This window comes from Ursus arctos, unplaced genomic scaffold (genome assembly GCF_023065955.2).
Source record: "Ursus arctos isolate Adak ecotype North America unplaced genomic scaffold, UrsArc2.0 scaffold_33, whole genome shotgun sequence".
NCBI lineage: Eukaryota > Metazoa > Chordata > Mammalia > Carnivora > Ursidae > Ursus > Ursus arctos.
The window spans coordinates 27667148-27684904 of record NW_026623019.1 but is presented as its reverse complement, the minus strand read 5'-3'; the positions used below and the strand labels follow the sequence as shown (position 1 = coordinate 27684904).

At 42.3% G+C, this 17757-nt stretch overlaps 1 protein-coding gene across 4 annotated transcripts in view; it reads left to right on the top strand.

Annotated features, from left to right (window-relative positions):
- The first annotated feature begins 1221 nt into the window (after window positions 1–1221).
- SLC35D2 (solute carrier family 35 member D2) overlaps window positions 1222–17757 on the top strand; it is a 55455-nt gene continuing 38919 nt past the window's right edge. For all 4 annotated transcript variants that reach the window (XM_026518697.4, XM_026518696.4, XM_026518694.4 and 1 more), the window contains exons 1-3: window positions 1222–1423; window positions 9432–9465; window positions 11495–11581. In XM_026518697.4, coding sequence (XP_026374482.1) covers window positions 1272–1423; window positions 9432–9465; window positions 11495–11581 — 273 coding nt within the window. In that variant the 5' untranslated portion in view covers window positions 1222–1271. The remainder of the gene's footprint in view (window positions 1424–9431; window positions 9466–11494; window positions 11582–17757) is intronic.

Below are 17757 nucleotides of genomic sequence, written 5' to 3'. Positions count from 1 at the left end.
TTTAAAATGGTCTTAACGTGCGTTTGCTTTTTTATTTTGGGTCATGTGGGCTCTTACTTTCTGGCTTTTTTAGAGCTACTTATTTGTTAAAAGTTCTGCTTTAGTTCTTATCAGTGCTGAAAATGTGCCTGGTTGTTCAAGTGCCTACGACAGAAACAGTTGTATGTGGCATCAATCGTCAGGCCCAAACATTTCAACTTGAAATCCTTAGCTTTTCTAAAAAGCTAAAATTTCACATTTCTAAAGTTAATTATTGAGAAGGAAAATATGGGACACTTACTGAAAAAATGCTACATCAGATAGAGTGTGGTCAGAATAGGCAGTTCCGGGAGGCTCTCCTTCAATGAACAACAAACAAGCTAGTTGCTATTCGCTTAGAAAAGCAACGGGCCCTGACTTTAAGGAGAGAACGAGCCATAAAGCACCTGGAGGCAAGAAAAGACTTGAGACTTTGCACCCGCCTGACCCCTTGTTACTCCTACGTATTTACTGGAGAGAAACGAACACAGACGTTCATACAAGAACTTGTACGTTTAAGGTTCCTGGAAGCATTTGGTGTAATGGCCCTAAATGGAACAACCAACATGCCCATCAACTGGTGAATAAACTGTCGTCCTGCTCTGCAATTTAAAGAAACAGAAGGGGGGTGGCTAAAGCCATAAACAGTAAAAGCCTTGAAAGAGTCCATACTTAGATGAAACTTCTATAAAGTTCTAGGAGAGGCAAATGTAACCCGGCAACAGAAATCAGAGATGGGATTGACTTCAGTGGGGCACAAAGGGCACTATCTGAGGTGATGGGAAATGTGTAGATTTGGGTGGTTACAGGGGAGGACACACTTGTCAAAACCACGAACTGTGGGCTCGTGAAACCTGCATTTCCTTTTACCTGAATTAAGGTTAAAAGGTGTAGGGGGGATAAAAGGCAAAACAAACGCTCAGGCTAGACGGAAGCGTTGCTCCCCAGGAGGGCAACTGGGAAGGAGGAAGGGCTGCCCGACTCCCGCAACCCCGTTTCTGCGGTCGGTCCGTGGGAAGGAGGTGCGTAGCCCCGGGAACCGGCGAGCGCGAGCTCCGGCAGCCCGCACCGTCCGCGCCGCAGCCGCGGGCCGCTCTCCGAGGGCGCGCACTCGGGGCGGCCGCGGCCCTTCCTGTTTCGGCCGCGCCCTCCCGCGGGCCGGCCGCGGGCGGGGACGGAACTGGGGCGGGGCGGGCCGGAGCGCGGCGGAGGGCGGCGGAGCGCGGCGGCGGGAGGCGTGGGGGCCGCGGGACATGACGGCCGGCCGCCAGGCCGAGGGCGCCGACCCGGACCCCGCCTCCGCGCGGCTGCCCTCCCGGGTGGCCAAGCTGCTGTCGGCGCTCTTCTACGGGACCTGCTCCTTCCTCATCGTGCTGGTCAACAAGGCGCTGCTGACCACCTACCGGTGAGGAGGGCGCCGGGGGCCGGGCGGGGGCCGCGGGGCGCCAGGCTGCTCGGCGGCGCCCGCTCCCGGGACCTTCCCGCTCCCGGTGCGGCGCGAGGTCCCGGGGGTGGGGGCGCGGCGGGGCTGCCCCAGCGCTCCGAGCGCTTCGGCCGCGCCCGGGGGACGCAGAGCGCGGAGTCTCCCTGCAGACTCCAGTGCCGACGGCGGTGGCTGTGTTCACGGAGCCGGGACCTTGGCAGGCTTCTAAAAACCAAACCACAACCCAACAGTCACTTTACTATCGGGAAACGCGGACGCACCTCCCCACTGCTCCCCGCTGCTGCAGGACGCCGCGTAGCTGTGCTTGCAGAGCCACACCCCAAAGCCTTCAGATGCACCGGCGAGCTGGAGCCAGTGATCTGAACGTGAACTTTCGAGGCGGATAGTTCTTTACACACAGCTAGGTGCTCAACAATCAGAGGAGTCCTGAGCCGGGGCGTGCATTGTTTGATCTTTCATTCTCAAATTACCGGTGTGTTCGTGGAAAACTGGGGAAAACAATTAGAAGTTCACATGATGTACTTTTTTGGATTAGTGTGCAGTAAGCCAGATTTGTGGTTCCTTGAGCCTATTTATAAGGACTAGAAATTCCTGTTTAATTCTGCTATCCTAGAGCAGCGCTGAAAGCACTGTGGGCTTAGATCCAGCTACACCATCTAATAGCTGTTCCTTTTGGGCTAGACCCATAGTCAGCAGTTTTCTCAGATGCAAAACCTGGATAATTACAACCCTGTTAATTACCTCCTAGAGCTTTGCAGGAGCCGCCGTCACTGAGGGCTCTTTGTAAACTATACCGTGCTACAAGACCGTGAAATCATAGTTCTATAAAGAACCTAAAGGAGACCTCAGAGAGTATCTTCAGCTTTCTTACTCTGTACTTGAGATAGCTGAGACCCACGTGAGCTTGGCTGGTTACACCTCCAACAGATGGTTGCTGAGCACCTACTATGTGCCAAGCCCATTGCAGACAACAGGGAAACAGCTGTGATCAGCACAGAGCCCTGGCTCTGGGTTCGTGAATAAGCTGGGTGATTTCAGGTATGGTGTGAGAGTGCCTGGGTGGAGTGGTTGGCACCGGAGCATTCCAGACTGAAGGGAATGTGACGATGGGGGTGTGAGTTTGGTCTGCTGGAGGAATGAGCAAGTGGAAGAAGGTAGGAGAGATGACGGGGAGGGAGGCAGGATCAGATCCTTCCTTCATTCAATAATACTTACTAAGCCTCTGTTATGTGCCAGGCACTGTTCTAGGCACGTGGGCTATCGGAGTGGATAAAGCAGATCAGGATCCCAAATGTCATGGAGCAAGTATCCATCCTCCTAGAGCTTACATGGAACTTTCTAGTGAACCGCTAAATAAACCGGTAGATTTTATATTATTTCAGATGCCGTTGTGTGGTCAGGAGAAAAAAGTAAGGCAGGAAAGGGAGTTAGGGAGCATGGGCACGGGAAGGAGTTTGCCATCTCATGTGATCAGTGACACTTCCCTGAGGAGGTGACATTTGAGCCAAGAGATGAGTGAGGTGAGGGCAATGAGGGAAGAACATTGCAAACATGAAAGAGAAAGGTGTTTAGGTGAGAATGAGGTCCCAGGGTAATGGCTTGCTGATTGTGTAGGGCCCGCGAAGCCGCCACGGAGGCTCTGAGGGGGATGGGGGCCAGTAGAAGGTGCTGAGCAGGGAGTAACGTGAACTACATCACTCTGACTGCTGTGTGAGAGCAGATAATGGGGGACCAGGGTGGAAGCAGGGAAACCATATAAATAGTTCTAATTTTAGTCTAAATGCTTTTGGGAGTCCCTTAGAAGGTTTTAGCATGAGAAGTGACATGACATAATTTGTGGATTAAAAAGATTTCTTTGGCTGGTTCATGATTGGAGAACTCATGGCACTGGAATCAGGGAGAGGAGCTAGGAAGTAATTGCCATTTTCTAGATAATTCTAAGAGATGGCTTGGGACTGGAGTGAGGGGTAGCGGCAGATACGGAGGAAGACAGAGATTTGGGGTATTTTTTGGTGACCCTACAGACCTACAAGGTCTCTGTCAGTGTGTCGCAGGCATCCTTGCTGATGTCCGTGGAAAATGCAAATACTGTGTCAAAGAAATTAGAATGAACATATACCTAAACCTGTATCATTTAACACATACGATGCAAGCTAGTGAAAGAAAAAGAAAACTTAAGACATCTGTGATAAGAAAAACAAGAGAATGGTATTAAGAGGTTTGTTTGGTGGGGCGCCTGGGTGGCACAGCGGTTAAGCGTCTGCCTTGGGCTCAGGGCGTGATCCCGGCGTTATGGGATCGAGCCCCACATCAGGCTCCTCTGCTATGAGCCTGCTTCTTCCTCTCCCACTCCCCCTGCTTGTGTTCCCTCTCTCGCTGGCTGTCTCTATCTCTGTCAAATAAATAAATAAAATCTTAAAAAAAAAAAAAAAGAGGCTTGTTTGGGAGTGGTTGACCGTTATGTTGGATGAAATTTGAAGGTCAGTCTCAATTTTCTGCACTTGAATGAGCTGTGTGCTCTCTGGCCGTGACAGTTCACTGCCTCCCAAAACATGTGTCTTCTTGTTGGAAGCAGAGACCCGTAAACACTGGTTAAGTGCTTCGAAGATGAAGGGCAGTGCCCAACCAGGAAGAATTATTATATGAGACATCTCATGCTCTAGGCTTTCCATCGTTAAAATTTTGAGTTCCATGACTGACGGAGGAAATGGAGTTTCTGTCCCTGCAAGACAAAACTCTTTCAATCCTCAGAAGTAAACATTTCACATTTCCGTAACGTAATATACAATTAGAGAACCCTGTTCAAATAACATTGTTCATTCTCTCATTTCAAAATGCTTTAGGAGCACATTTTTGAGGGGAAGAGGGTTGGGTTAATTTCATTACAACAATAAACCATGGAAATCTGATCCAAACATTAGCCGTTTGAAGACGTTGTGTTGGGGAAGGAAGGACATTGCAATCATTACCTAATTCACAGGGTCATGGGAATGCAGCACAAGGGATGTTTTTTCTCTTCCATTTTGAACAGATTGTTTCTGTTTGGGGTACAAGACTGATGGGTGGTCTTTGTTCTTTGTTTTGTTAGACTTCTCTGGTTCATTGTAATGCTAGATTGATCTGATTGGACAGAGAGGTCTTTGAAGGATGTGAACTCTCAGACCCTGTTAAGGTGAGAGGGAAAAGCAAGGTCATCTGAGAACCTGTGGCCAGTTGGTTACACCAGTGGGCCTTGGAATCAGATTCGTGACGGTTGTGCGGGTGGTCTGGGGTGGGCTTTTTTGGCCTTTGTAATGCACTGTTGTCTGTGACATGCAAGAATTTACTAACGGTGCTTAATAAACATACAGAGCTTCGTTGTATTCAGTTCAACAAGCCTTTGCTCTATGTCTCCTTCTTTATATATATACCAGGACTTCGGGGATCATTTAACACAGTGGTTTCCAAACATGCCAGGGAGTGTGAATTACTTGGAGAGGTTTTTATAAAAGCTATTGAATCGGGAACTAGGAAATCTATATTAAAAACAAAAACAACTTATAATTTTCTCTTAATCTGATGAAAACCTGCTCTCCTGAAGACACTGATCCCTTGGCCTCTGGATGCAGCTGGCTCTTGGTCTCACCCCGGGTCTGGCCGGGAGGTGGGGTAGGGTCCTCATTCCTCCCCACTGTCCAGGCTCCCTATGTTCCACACTTGTGGTCCTCTGCGATGGTGGCTCCTGAGCTCCTGTCACTCACGTAACAAAGAGACCTGGTCTTCCTCTCCACCTGGACTGGTGTCAACCTTGGGGACTTCATCCACCAAGGAACCCTCTCAGCCAGTGTGGCCCCGCTTCCTGCAGCCACTCCCAGGGCCGTGTGCTTGGCGTGACTTGCCAGGTGTCCTCGCCCAACGCCACCTCCAGCTCTTCTGTGCACATCCGACCCTGCGAGTCCTTCCCCTGTCCGGCACAGCCCACCACCTGCCTCCCTCCTTCGGCACGGAGCAGCGCACGCTGTTGTGGGAGGAAAACCACTTCTGAGCTGACTGGGTGGACTTTAAAATGACGGTCCCAAAGCTCAACCGACTCTCCTTCCTACCCACTAGTTTCTTCTGGGGGCTTGCTTTCCTCATCTCAGAAGCGACCTTCACACTTTCTCCTTCCTCGTGAAACTTCCCACACCCCTGCCCTCCACTCCCCATCTCTGATACTATGGAGAACGTAGGAGCCGTCAAAGGCCCCCACCTTGCCCTTGCTGCTAGGATGTAGGGAGCCTTTGTCCCTGTGGAGGTCCAGCTGTCCTCCTCGGCAGGTCTGGCCTCCAGCTCCTTCTGTCTCCTCTGTTCTGCTTCGGCAACCCCTAGCCCTTGAAAACACGTTCAGGTTTCTCAAGGAAAGTAACCCATGCTCGATCCCTCACGGACCCTCATTGCTCTGTCCCTTTCAGAGTCTGACTCTTCAAACATTGTGGACACATAGTGTTCTCTGCCTCACGTTCACTCGTACGAGAATTCAGTTAAGAAATTGAAGATTATTTAGGGGCGCCTGGGTAGCTCAGTTGGTTAAGCGTCTGCCTTCGGCTCAGGTCATGATCCCGGGGTCCTGGGATCGAGTCCCATGTCAGACTCCCTGCTCAGTGGAGAGCCTGTGTCTCCCTCTCCCTCTGCCTGCTACTCTGCCTGTTTGTGCTCTCTCTCTCTCTCTCTCTCTGTCAATAAATAAATAAATAAATAAATAAAATCTTAAAAAAAAAAAAAGAAATTGAAGGTTATTTAAATACAGAAATGCACAAAGAAGACAATAACAATTATCTCTATTCCTACTATCTAGGATCAATATCTTGAAATATCTTTAAAAAACTGTTTTTAAAGTAAGCTCTGTGCCCAGTATGGGACTTGAACTCACGACTTCGAGATCAAGAGTCACACCATCCACTCACTGAGCTAGCTACGTGCCTCTCTCTCTCTTTTTTTTTTTTTCCCAAGAAAAGTCATTCTGTCATGATCATTATGAAGAATTCAAACAAAAGAAAAATATTAAGGTGAATTTTTAAGAAATACTATAAAGATGTATAGATTACTTTTTAAAAAAGATTTATTTATTTGAGAGAGAGAGAGTGAGCCTGTGTATGGGGGGGAGGGGCGGAGGGAGAGAATCTCAAGCACACTCCCTGTTGTGCGCAGAGCCTGACTCAGGGCTTGATCTTACAGCCCCAAGATCATTCATATATACGTAGACCACATCTTTATCCATACATCTGTCGATGGATATCTGGGCTGTTTCCATATTTGGGCTATTGTAAACATTGGAAAGAAGAGCTTTAATTAATTTATTTTTTTAAGGGTCACCTAGGTACTCCTCCTCAGCACTTTTCATGGAGTTTCAACCATACAGAAAAATGGAAAGCAGAGTACAGTGAACACCTGTATACACATCACTGAGATGCAATAACGAACATTTTATTATATTTGCTTTCCCCCCACCCTGAAACATTGGAAGTAAGTTGCAAATATCATGAGACTGCATTCCAAAATATTTTAACATGTCTCTCCTGAAATAGGGATAGTGTCCTGCATTTTTGCTTTTAACAAACTTTAGTAATTTCCTAAAGAAATCTAATGGCAAATATATAATCATCCTAGTTGTCCCAAGATATTTTTTATGGTTGTTTTAAACATCTAAATCAAGATGCAATTCAGGCTTCATGAAATGCGTAGAGTTACGTCTTTACAGTTTATTTTAATCTAGGAAAGCTCCTCATCCCCTTTCTTTCTGATGATATTGACTTTTTGAAAAGCCTGGGCCAGGTATTTTATAAAATGGCCCATTATGGATTGTCTGATTTATGTTTTGAAGTCTTGCTTAGCTTATTTCCCAACTGAAATTTAGATCTAAGAGCTTGATCACATCCAGATTAAACCTTTTTGGCAAGCTGCTGCCTAGCTGACCCTGTGAACTCATATTGCGTCCTATCCGGGGCTGCTCCACTATTTGTCGTGCTGGCTGCATGTGAAGGCTTTTTTTTAGGTGGGGATTGCAAGTTGCACATATGTATGAAATTTAATTTTAACTGAATTTCAAATATAGATTTCTTTACTACAAGTGTTAGTATTTCTTAAAAGATCCCTCTAAGATGAAGAGGTCATGAAAAACATTAAGAAGTTGATCTCATCAGGGCACCTGGGTGGATCGGTTAAGAGTCTGCCTTCAGCTCAGGTTACGATCCCAGGGTCCTGCGATGGAGCCCCCCATCAGCTTCCCACTCAACGGGAAGCCTGCTTGTCTCTCTCCCTTGCATGCTTCTTCCTGTCTCCCCTCTCCTCCATATCGTGTTTTATAATATAGCGTCCTGTTGTGTGATTATAATCCCACAGCTGTTTGAATCTGTTCTGTATTTAAATGGATATGGTAATCAGCAACAGCCCTTTTACCACAATGTCTCCATTCCTAAATTCAGTGTTTTCCTTTGACTCCTAATTGGTGGATTCCATTGTCAGGTAGTTTTTTTATGGATTTCATGGCCGTTGCTTTACTTACGTCGAACATCCTTTAACAGTGTGCTTTTAGACCTGAAGATTCAGTCTGTTTGTTGTCCTCATGTCAACAAAGTTGCTTTTAATCTTTGAATCATTTTCTCTTTTTTTTGAGTTCCTCTCTCCACGCATTATATTTTCCTCTCTTTGTCTTCTGTAAGCCTTTTCTCGTTTTACTGTTTGTTTATGTTGCTGTCTTGTGGTTTCGTTTGATGCGACAGGCTATAGTCTTTGGCAAGCAGACTCTGAGATGCGGAGGCCGTATACCGGGGAGAGCTCTTAGGGGTATACTCCCTTGGTAGAGGGAGAGGAGTAGGGTTTGGCTGTGCTGCAAGCACAACAAAGCCTGATCCCAGGGCTCTGGAGCTGGGATGGCTCAACAGACTTCTGAATTGGGGTGGGGGCCCTGGCATTTACGCCTTTGCACGGACCAGAGACCAGAATGCAGGATGCCCACAGGGAAGGTGTTTGTGATTGGCAAGGCAGGTGTCTTCAGCTGAGGATGCTCTTGGACAACTGGGGAATGAACGCTCAGTCCAGAAGGGGATATCTGGGTGGCCAGCTGGCATCCATGCCTTGGAATTAATTTTATTTTCCTGGTGGTACTGTCCAGCCATTCATTTTATCTTTGATAAGGTAAGTCCGTTCTTTAGTCTCTTCTTGCCTTGGTGAAATAGGTGCATTTCCCTCTGACATACAGATTGAGGGCTGAGGGGTGTGTGTGTGGGGTGTGTGTGTGGGTGTGTGGTATTTCCTGAAAGAATGACTGGGGCCAGTGCAGGTTTGGGCAGGGAGCAGGGTGTGTGTGCTGCCTTGTTAAATATGGTGTGAAGTAGGGGTCAGGACTGTGTATCTAAATTACCCAGTGCCATTTATTGAAAGACCATCTTTCCCTCTCTGTCATCTTTGTCATATATGTGTGTATCTGTCCTCACCTCTGTGCTCATCCATGGTGTCAATGCAAAATGAACAAACCTTTTAGAATCTCTAAAAGTAAGAAAGAGAGTTTATTCGAGCCCAAGTTAGGACAGCTGCCTGGGAAATGTGCTCTTCACAGGGAAGAAAGAGCTCCGGAGAGTGAACTGTTTTTATAGGGTTATATATTGTTTCTACATCTTATAAAAGCTCAAAAGATTATATATTAACATATAGGCAAGAATTGCAAGTGTTTTTTTCCTCATCAGTTGTAATCTTTAGTCTCTTATTAGATTTGTTCCTGGGTATATTATTATTATTAATATTTAAAGATTTTATTTATTTATTTGAGAGAAAGGGAGAGAGAGAGCAGGAGTAGGGGGGAGGGGCAGAGGGAGAGGGAGAAGCAGGATCCCCTCTGAACAGGGAGCCTGATGCGGGGCTTGATTCCAGGACCCCTGCCATTATGTGTTATATAGACTGTCTGCAAACTTTCATCATTTGCTAAAATTGTTTGTTGTTCTGTGTTTTTTAATAGATTCCCATCACCAATTTTTCTTGGAATTGGACAGGTAAGTGAAAAAGAAAAATTAACCGCTTAATTAGTTGTCACCATACATGATGAAATTTTAACTGCTTTTGTTTAAGTCCGTGGTTCACAAATTTATTTAGCTGGCAGAGGGCCAGAGGATCCTGGTACTTTTGGTGAAACAGCATGAGATATTGACACGTCTTTATCATGTCTTTCTATAATTTAGACAGTTGTATTTGGAGGAAAAAACCCCGACTTGTTTCAACTTCTTTAATTGAATTTAATTACCCTAAAATAAGGGGCCAGAAGACGGAACGCCTCCAAGGCCTGGTGGGCAAAAAAAGAATGGGTTGGAGGCTGGGGTGGGACCAGGAGCACAGTTGCCCCAGTGAAGTGTGCTGTTGGTACTCAGTTTAAGCCACTGTGCCGAGAGGAAAAGGGCTGGGGACATGAGATTGGGTTCACTACACCCTTATTGTCAAAACTCTGGAGGTGTTTCAAGAGAAGCAGGGGTTTTGAATTGTTACATCAAATTTGTAAATGCTGGTAACACATTCCAGTTTTTACAAATTCTCTATGGGCCTAACTAAACATGTTTGCATTTTGCTTCCTGCAGTTTGTGATTTTTTTTGTTCTCAAGTATAAAGACAAGGTTGGATAAGCTTTCAGACTAACCCCATTTGGCTGCTTCTGAAATTTCCCATTAATATTAATTCGTGGCTTGTTTACTCTCTTGATCATATGCTGGTGATTTCTAGTAGGCAAGTGGGAACAGGCACCAAAGGCACCTTTTTGTTGTTGTTGTTGTTTGGTTTTGCTTTAATTTATTGGGAGAAAAATGTAAAACTAGGAAAATTGTATCTGTTAACTAAATTTTTAATTGTGAATCTTGGAAAGGATGTCATTTATATGATTAAACATTATTCTGGTTAAATGTTTTGCTGATAAGGCACTCTTCGCAACATCATTTTAGGGAAAAAATAATAAGAAATTAATATATTTCCTTAAGGTCAAAAATATATTATCTTGGTGTTTCAATGTGAAATAGGTAGAAAAAAGTACCTTAAAAGATCAGCGAATATGTGATAATGTGCCCTTAGTAATCCCCAAGGCAAATAAATTCCCTGGCTTGTACTCAAAGTAAAGCCTTTCTGATATGCAATTTGTGGGGGGAAGAGAGCAGCAGACCGAATTCAAAACGTCTGAGTTGCAGAATATTTTAAATAAGTGTTGGTATATTTCTGTAAGAATTACAAAGTAAGTTATAAATATAAACTGTGATTATAATTCAAGATGAGCTCATGTTATATTAATCTATCATAAGTATTACATTTGTAAACTCATTAGGCTCAAGGTTTAGGATGGTAATCATGTCGAAGGAGTTCTTAAATTTTTGCATCATAATATGGAGAAAATTGAGTAAATTCTAAAATTTGCATAGGAAGATGGTATTGAATTTTTTATTTCATAATAATAATCTGGAGTATTTCTAATATACTTGATGTACTCCAGATTAATAGGGGTCGAATGAGACATTTTTGCAGGACTGGGTAGATTGAAGAGAAAAATAAATCCCTTTTAAAATTGTTTTTCTCCTAATTTGTCTTCCGTGTTATAGGAATATTGGACATTATAGAAAGTGTGTTTATATGTGGAGTTTGCCCCCCTCACAGTACCCCCAGTCTCTATGTGGACAGGTGACCGTGTACACAGGAAGTATATCCAGAATCAAGAAGTGGCCTCTCTGACTGTGGTCACTCTGGCCAGTTTGGGGGACACCATTTATTTTTCCCCTCTGTCACTGTTTCTTGAGCCCCTTGAGACAATATGTATGTGTGTGAGTGTATTTGATCTTACACTTTTTGCCTATAGTTCTGATGGAATTTATACATTGGGAAGAAAAACAATTTTGATATTCTAAGAAATAGTTATTATTTGGAACCTAGAAAATAGATTTTTTTCTGGATAATATATTCTTTTTGATGAATGTGTTTTCTTCTGTTGATGTCTTTGTACCTCAGCCTTTCCAGATATTTTGCTGAAATTTCTCCCTCCCCTCTTTTTTTTAGATGGCAGCTACCATCATGATACTGTATATATCCAAACTAAATAAAATAATTCACTTCCCTGATTTTGACAAGAAAATTCCTGTGAAGGTATGTGATGGAAAGTACATATAGCTTTGATGGAAGATGTGAAAATGCTATAGAATTTAAATTGACCTAAGAATACATGTCAATTTCCACACACACTGTGCTTCCTGCTTACACTGAGTAGAGACTTCTTAATAGAGATATTATATCATTCATTCAGTTGTTCATTAACGTAATGTAATAATAGTAAAAGTGTGTGCTTAGCGATTGACATTAAATAAATACTTTATGTCTTCTGAAATGGCAAAGCCCTACCAGGAATTGGTAAGCATTTTTGCTAAAAAACCGGATAGTACCTATTTAGGCTTTGTGGGCCAGACCACCTCCGTTGGAACTCTCCGGCCCTGCCACTGTATCATGCTGTATAAATGAATTGCGGTAATTGTGTGCTAATAAAACTTCATTTGCATCAACAAAAGATGGGCCAGAGTTGGCTCTTAGGCTCTACTTTTCTGATCTTGTTTTTTAAGTTTTCGTTTTTAGCGTGGATGGGTAAAAGCTGTGAGTGGAATGAAGACTACTGTGTGATATACAGAAGGATATGGGTTTTTCTGTGGTGGAACTAGAAACATAAAACCTGCCTTTCCTTCCTGGGAATGTGCAACAGAACTTCCTTTCTTGAACAGTTGCTGGTTCAATAAGCGGTTGTTTTAAGCCAGGCGTTTAATTCTTGGAGCAATCCTATACAACTGGTGGTATTAAGTGGATTATGATGACATTTTTGGATTTAGGGAAGTTAAATCAGGCTGTCAGTTCCTTGAGGTTGGGGACCTCCCATGGCTTTTTCGCTACCATGTCTCTAGGGCCTGGAAAGATGCTGGCATCTATCACTAGATTATTCATCAGGCTGGCTGAGCACGTGTGTACAGCGTCAATAATCTGGGACATTCACAAAAAGAAAAACAAAATATTCAAGTATAATGAAAGCTATTAACCCGATCATAATAGGAAAAATCAGAATATTGTTGAGTTTGCTTATACTTAGTTTATGATGTACTATAGTTTTTAAACATTTTAAGCATTTTAAAATTGTGAAATAAGATCTATGTGTAGGGGGCGCCTGGGTGGCGCAGCTGTTAAGCGTCTGCCTTCGGCTCAGGGCGTGATCCCGGTGTTCTGGGATCGAGCCCCACATCAGGCTCCTCCGCTGTGAGCCTGCTTCTTCCTCTCCCACTCCCCCTGCTTGTGTTTCCTCTCTCCCTGGCTGTCTCTCTCTGTCAAATAAATAAATAAAACCTTTAAAAAAAAAAGATCTATGTGTAGGGGAAAAGGCATCATACATGAATGTGTAGTTGAATGAATAATAACCTTGCAGTCATTACCTGGGTCATGAGATGGGATCACAAAATCTTACCCACTCTTCTGACTTTTGTAATGATACTGTTCTCGCTTTCTTTGTAATTATTCTAATATGCATTCCTGAATTACGTTTTGCTGAATTAGTTTTGCTGTTTTTGAATGTTCTGGAAAGAGAAAACTGTTCTGAACGTACTTAGGATTGGATCTCAGCGCACATGTTTTAGTCAGCTAGGGCTCCCATAGCAAAATACTACAGAGTGGGCACTTAAACAACAGCCTTTTCTTACAGGTCTGGAAGCAAAAAGTCCAAGATCGAGGTGTCAGCAGGGTCGGTTTCTGGTGAAAGTTCTTTCCTTGGTGTGTAGACAGCTGCCGTCTTGCTGTGTCCCGATGTGGCCTTTATTTGTATGCACACACTCCTGGTGTGTGGACCTCAGTCCTGCTGGGTTGGGTCTCATCCTTACGACCTCATTTAATCTTTGTTGCCTCTTAAACACCCTATCTCCAGATAGAGTCACATGGGGGTTAGGGCTTCAAAATATGAATCTTAAGGGGACACAATTCAGTCTAAAATGGCACTTGTGGCATGAGTTTCTCTGGGAGGTCTATGAAGAAGTGAAATGGTTGACTCCTATCCTATGCACATCTGCAATGTGACCGTGTCTCCGAAGTGGTTGTACCAGTTCACACTCCTTAAGAAAGGGCATGAATGTCCCTGTTGCTCCGCATTCGTGCCAACCCTTGTTATGTCAGTCATTTTATTTATTTTTTTACTTTTTGCTATTTTAATATACTATGCGTCAGTACATCAGTCATTTTAAATTGTGCTAATCTGCTGGGGGTATAATGACTTGGCTTTTATTTGCATTTTCTTGGTTATTAATGAGGTTTTTTAATGCCCATTTTGGATATCCTCTTTTGTGAAGTACTTGTTCAAGACTTCTGTCCATTTTTCTGTTGGGTTGATGTCTTTTTCTTGCTGATCTGTATAGGAGTTAAAAAAATGAATTAATGATAATCCTCTTGTTAATTATATACAGTATTACGAAGACATTGTCTTCCTCTAGGGCATAGCTTTTTATTTTCTTTGTCATGTGTTTATCATGTATTTCTTTATCATGTATTTCCTAACATGAGCAGGAATCCTAATTTAAGATAGTTAAATTTTATCAGTCTTTTCCTTTATGATTAATCGCTATTCTTCTTATTTACAAAATCCTTCCTCACTTTGCAGTTATGATGATATTTTTCTAGATAAAAGGTGTATAGTTTTTCAGAATTAGGTTTTTAATCTGTTTGCAGTTAATTTTTGTGGATGGTGTGAGGTAATGGTCCAATTTCATTTTTTTCCCAAATGAGCACTCACTTGTCACGGACTTAATTGAAAAGTATATCATTAATATTGTGCCACTCCTGTCATGGCGCTATTATTCACATATGTTATTTCTGTGTTCTCCATGCCTTTTCACTTGCCTGTTTGTGTTTTTTGCACCATTACCACACAGCCTTAATTACTATAGCTTTAGGAAAAGTTTTGCTATCAAATAGAGCAAATCTTTCCTTCTTGTTCTTGATCCTTCACATTTCTATATGGATATTGGAAGCAGCTTGTCACGTTTCAGAAAAATAACCTTTTGGGATTTTAATTGGGATTTCATTGAAGTTATAAGTCAATTTGGGACAAATTGATATTTTTAAAGTATTGAATCTTTCAATCCATGAACATAGTATACGTATACCTTCTTTAATTGCCTGTAGTAAAATTTTATAATTTTCTTTGTAGAGTTCTAACATTTCTGTTATGTTATTCCAAGGTACTTATTCCTTTTTTTTTAACTTTTGCATATATCTTTAAAAATATATTATTTGGAAAATTAGAGGGATGTATTTTTATATTACGTTTATATATTGTTTTATATCTGCAAACTTATAGAATATTAATCATAATTTATTTCTGGTTTCCTTTAGATTTTTCTACATTCATAGTCAGGTCATCTGCAAATAATGACAGTTTTGCTTCGTTCTTTCCAACATCCTAACTTTTATTTCTTTTATAAGCCTTATTCTATAGCATAGGACCCTCAGTGCAATTTTGATAGAAATGGTAATACTGACATCTTTGATCTCAAGGGGAAAACTTTTAACATTTCACCGTTAAGTATGTTGTTTGCTGTAGGTCTTTTGTAGATACCTTATATGTGTGTTCTAGTTATCTTTTTTTTTTTAAGATTATTTATTTGAGGGGGAGGGGCAGAGGGAGAGGGAAAGAGAATCTCAGGCAGACTCTGTGCTGAGTGCAGAGCCCAACTCAGGGCTTGAACTCATGACCCTGAGATCATGACCTGACCCGAAACCAAGAGTCAGACGCTTAACTGACTACCACCCAGGCATCCCTGTTCCAATTATCTTATGCTGCATAATGTAGTGACTCAGAACAATAATCGTTGTATTATTTCTCAAAGTTACTGTTGGTTAAGGTATTAGGGACAGTCTCAACTGGGTAGTTCTGGCTTAGGGCTTCTGTATAGTTTCCGACAGACAGTAGCAGAGTGGAAACAATGATGGGGGTTCTGATTGGTGCAGCTGGAAGCTGGGCACAAATCTTTCACTTCCTCTCTACGTGGTTACTCATGTAGGCTAGTTGGGCTTTCTTACAAAATGGCAGGCTCTGGGGAGTCAAAATGGTTACACAGTACTGAATTCTTCAAGGGCGAGTGTTCCAGCAAGCAGGGCAAAACAACCTTGCTTTTTATGACCTAGCCTCAAAGGTCACATAGCATCATTCATCTGTACATTATTAGTTGAAACAGTCCCATGCAATTTTAAGTGGAAGGGACTTAGAGCCTACCTCTGGATGGAAGGAAGTGTCAAAGTCACATTTTAAGAGCATGTGAAATGGGGAATACTGTTGCAGCCATCATCTCTAATTGTGGCTTTGTCTGTTTCTCTTGATATTTCTGTCAGGTGTTTTATTTTGTTTTGTTTTATTTATTTTGAGTCTATATCATTAGGTGCCTAAAAATGTAACTAGTTAAATCTTAGAGGTAAAATAAAGTGTTTTAATTACAGTTGACCCTTGAACAACACAGGTTTGAACTGCATGGGTGGATTATATGTGGATTTTCTTATTAATTTATTTGAGAGAGAGAGAGAGAGGGAGAAAGCAGAGGGGAAGGGCAGCGGCAGAGGGACAAGCAGACTCCCTGCTGAGCAGGAAGCCTGATGCAGGGCTCAATCCCAGGACCCTGAGATCATGATGTGAACCGAAGGCAAGAGGCTTAACCAACTGAGCCACCCAGGTGCCCCTATATGGACCTTTTTTTTTTTTTTTTTTTTGATAAATACAGTACAGTGCTATAAGTGTGTTTTCTCTTCCTTATGATTTTCTTAACATTTTCTTTTCTGTAACTTACTTTATTATAAGAATATAGCATAAAATACATATAAAATACAAAATATGTGTTAATTGACATTTATGTTATTTCTAAGGCTGTCGGTCAACAGTAGGCTATTAGTACTTAAGTTTGGGGGAAGTCAAATTATACATGGATTTTCCACTGTGCAGGGAATTGGCATCCCTAAGCCCTGCATTGTTCAGGAGTCAACTGTCTACGAGGTGGACCTCTTCTGTTTGAGTTCTTTTGGTGTTACCCTGGAAGTTACAGCAGGCATACCTAACTTTTCAAATTCTAAAGTGGAATAGTAAGTGTGTCTTCCCCCTTAACAGTGTAGGACTTTTACCCATTTACCCCTCCTCCCGACCTAATAATGCTCTTGTCAACGGGTACTTTAATACTCTAACTTGATGTAAATCTCACAGTATATTTTTACTATTTTTTTTAAAAAAACTACCAATGTTTGTCTGTATTTACCCACGTACTTACTGCTTCCTTTGCTTTCTTTCCTTTCTGCGTCCCACATTTTCCACTTTCCTCCCGATTAAAGTATCTCCTTTAGAATTTACTAATGGTCTGCTTAAATTCCCGTAGTTTTTGTCTGTAGAAGACTATGGTTTTCTTTTGCTTTTGAAAGATATTCTTGTTGGGGGTAGCATTCTAACTTGACAGATCGTTGAGGATGCAATTATGCTGTCCTCTGGCTTCCATTGTTCTCTCTGGGTTTCTGTTCTCACTTTCGCTTTGGCCTGGGGACTCACTACCTTCCCACATATTTGATGCTTTTATGAAGGTTTTAAATTATTTTATGTTGCATTTTTAATTGTTTTCAGTGGGGCGATCAACATAAATAATCTAGCCCACCGTTTCTAAAAACTAGAAGTCAGTATTGTTTTTATTTTGAGTTATATATGGAAAGGGGGCAACTGATTCTTGTCAGTGCCTAAGAGCTTCTAAAGTTGCCGTATCCCAGCAGGGTTATTGTTGAGCCAGTTGTGGGCTGTCAGCCAGAATATTGTGAATGAAGGGGAAGGTCCTGGATCTGAGGTCCTCTATTCTTTGTGTCTTCTTTCTTCAGCAAATCTCCTAATAATAACATTTTAAAACTTTTTTGGGGATAGATGACACTTAGTATTTCAAAATCCTTCAAAGAATATCTTATCTGAGTTACATGCTTAATGTCTTTTTAGTGGAAAAAGAAATGCTGGACTCACCTTGATAGCTATGGATTATTATATCAGTCAAAAAGTTCTCAGTTATTGTGTGACCTTATGAAAGGATATATATTTTTCTCATTTATGGAAGACTAGGTCTTACATTTTGTGTGTTTCTTCAGTATGTTTTGAACAATATTTCTCTTGACAATCAGAAAATAATTCAGGAGCTCGGGGCTCAGTAAACCTAATTCAAGTACAACTGGTACACTGTTTAACTGTGGTCGATATGAAATCATTCTAGGCCTCAAAAACAAAGTTAACTCCAAAG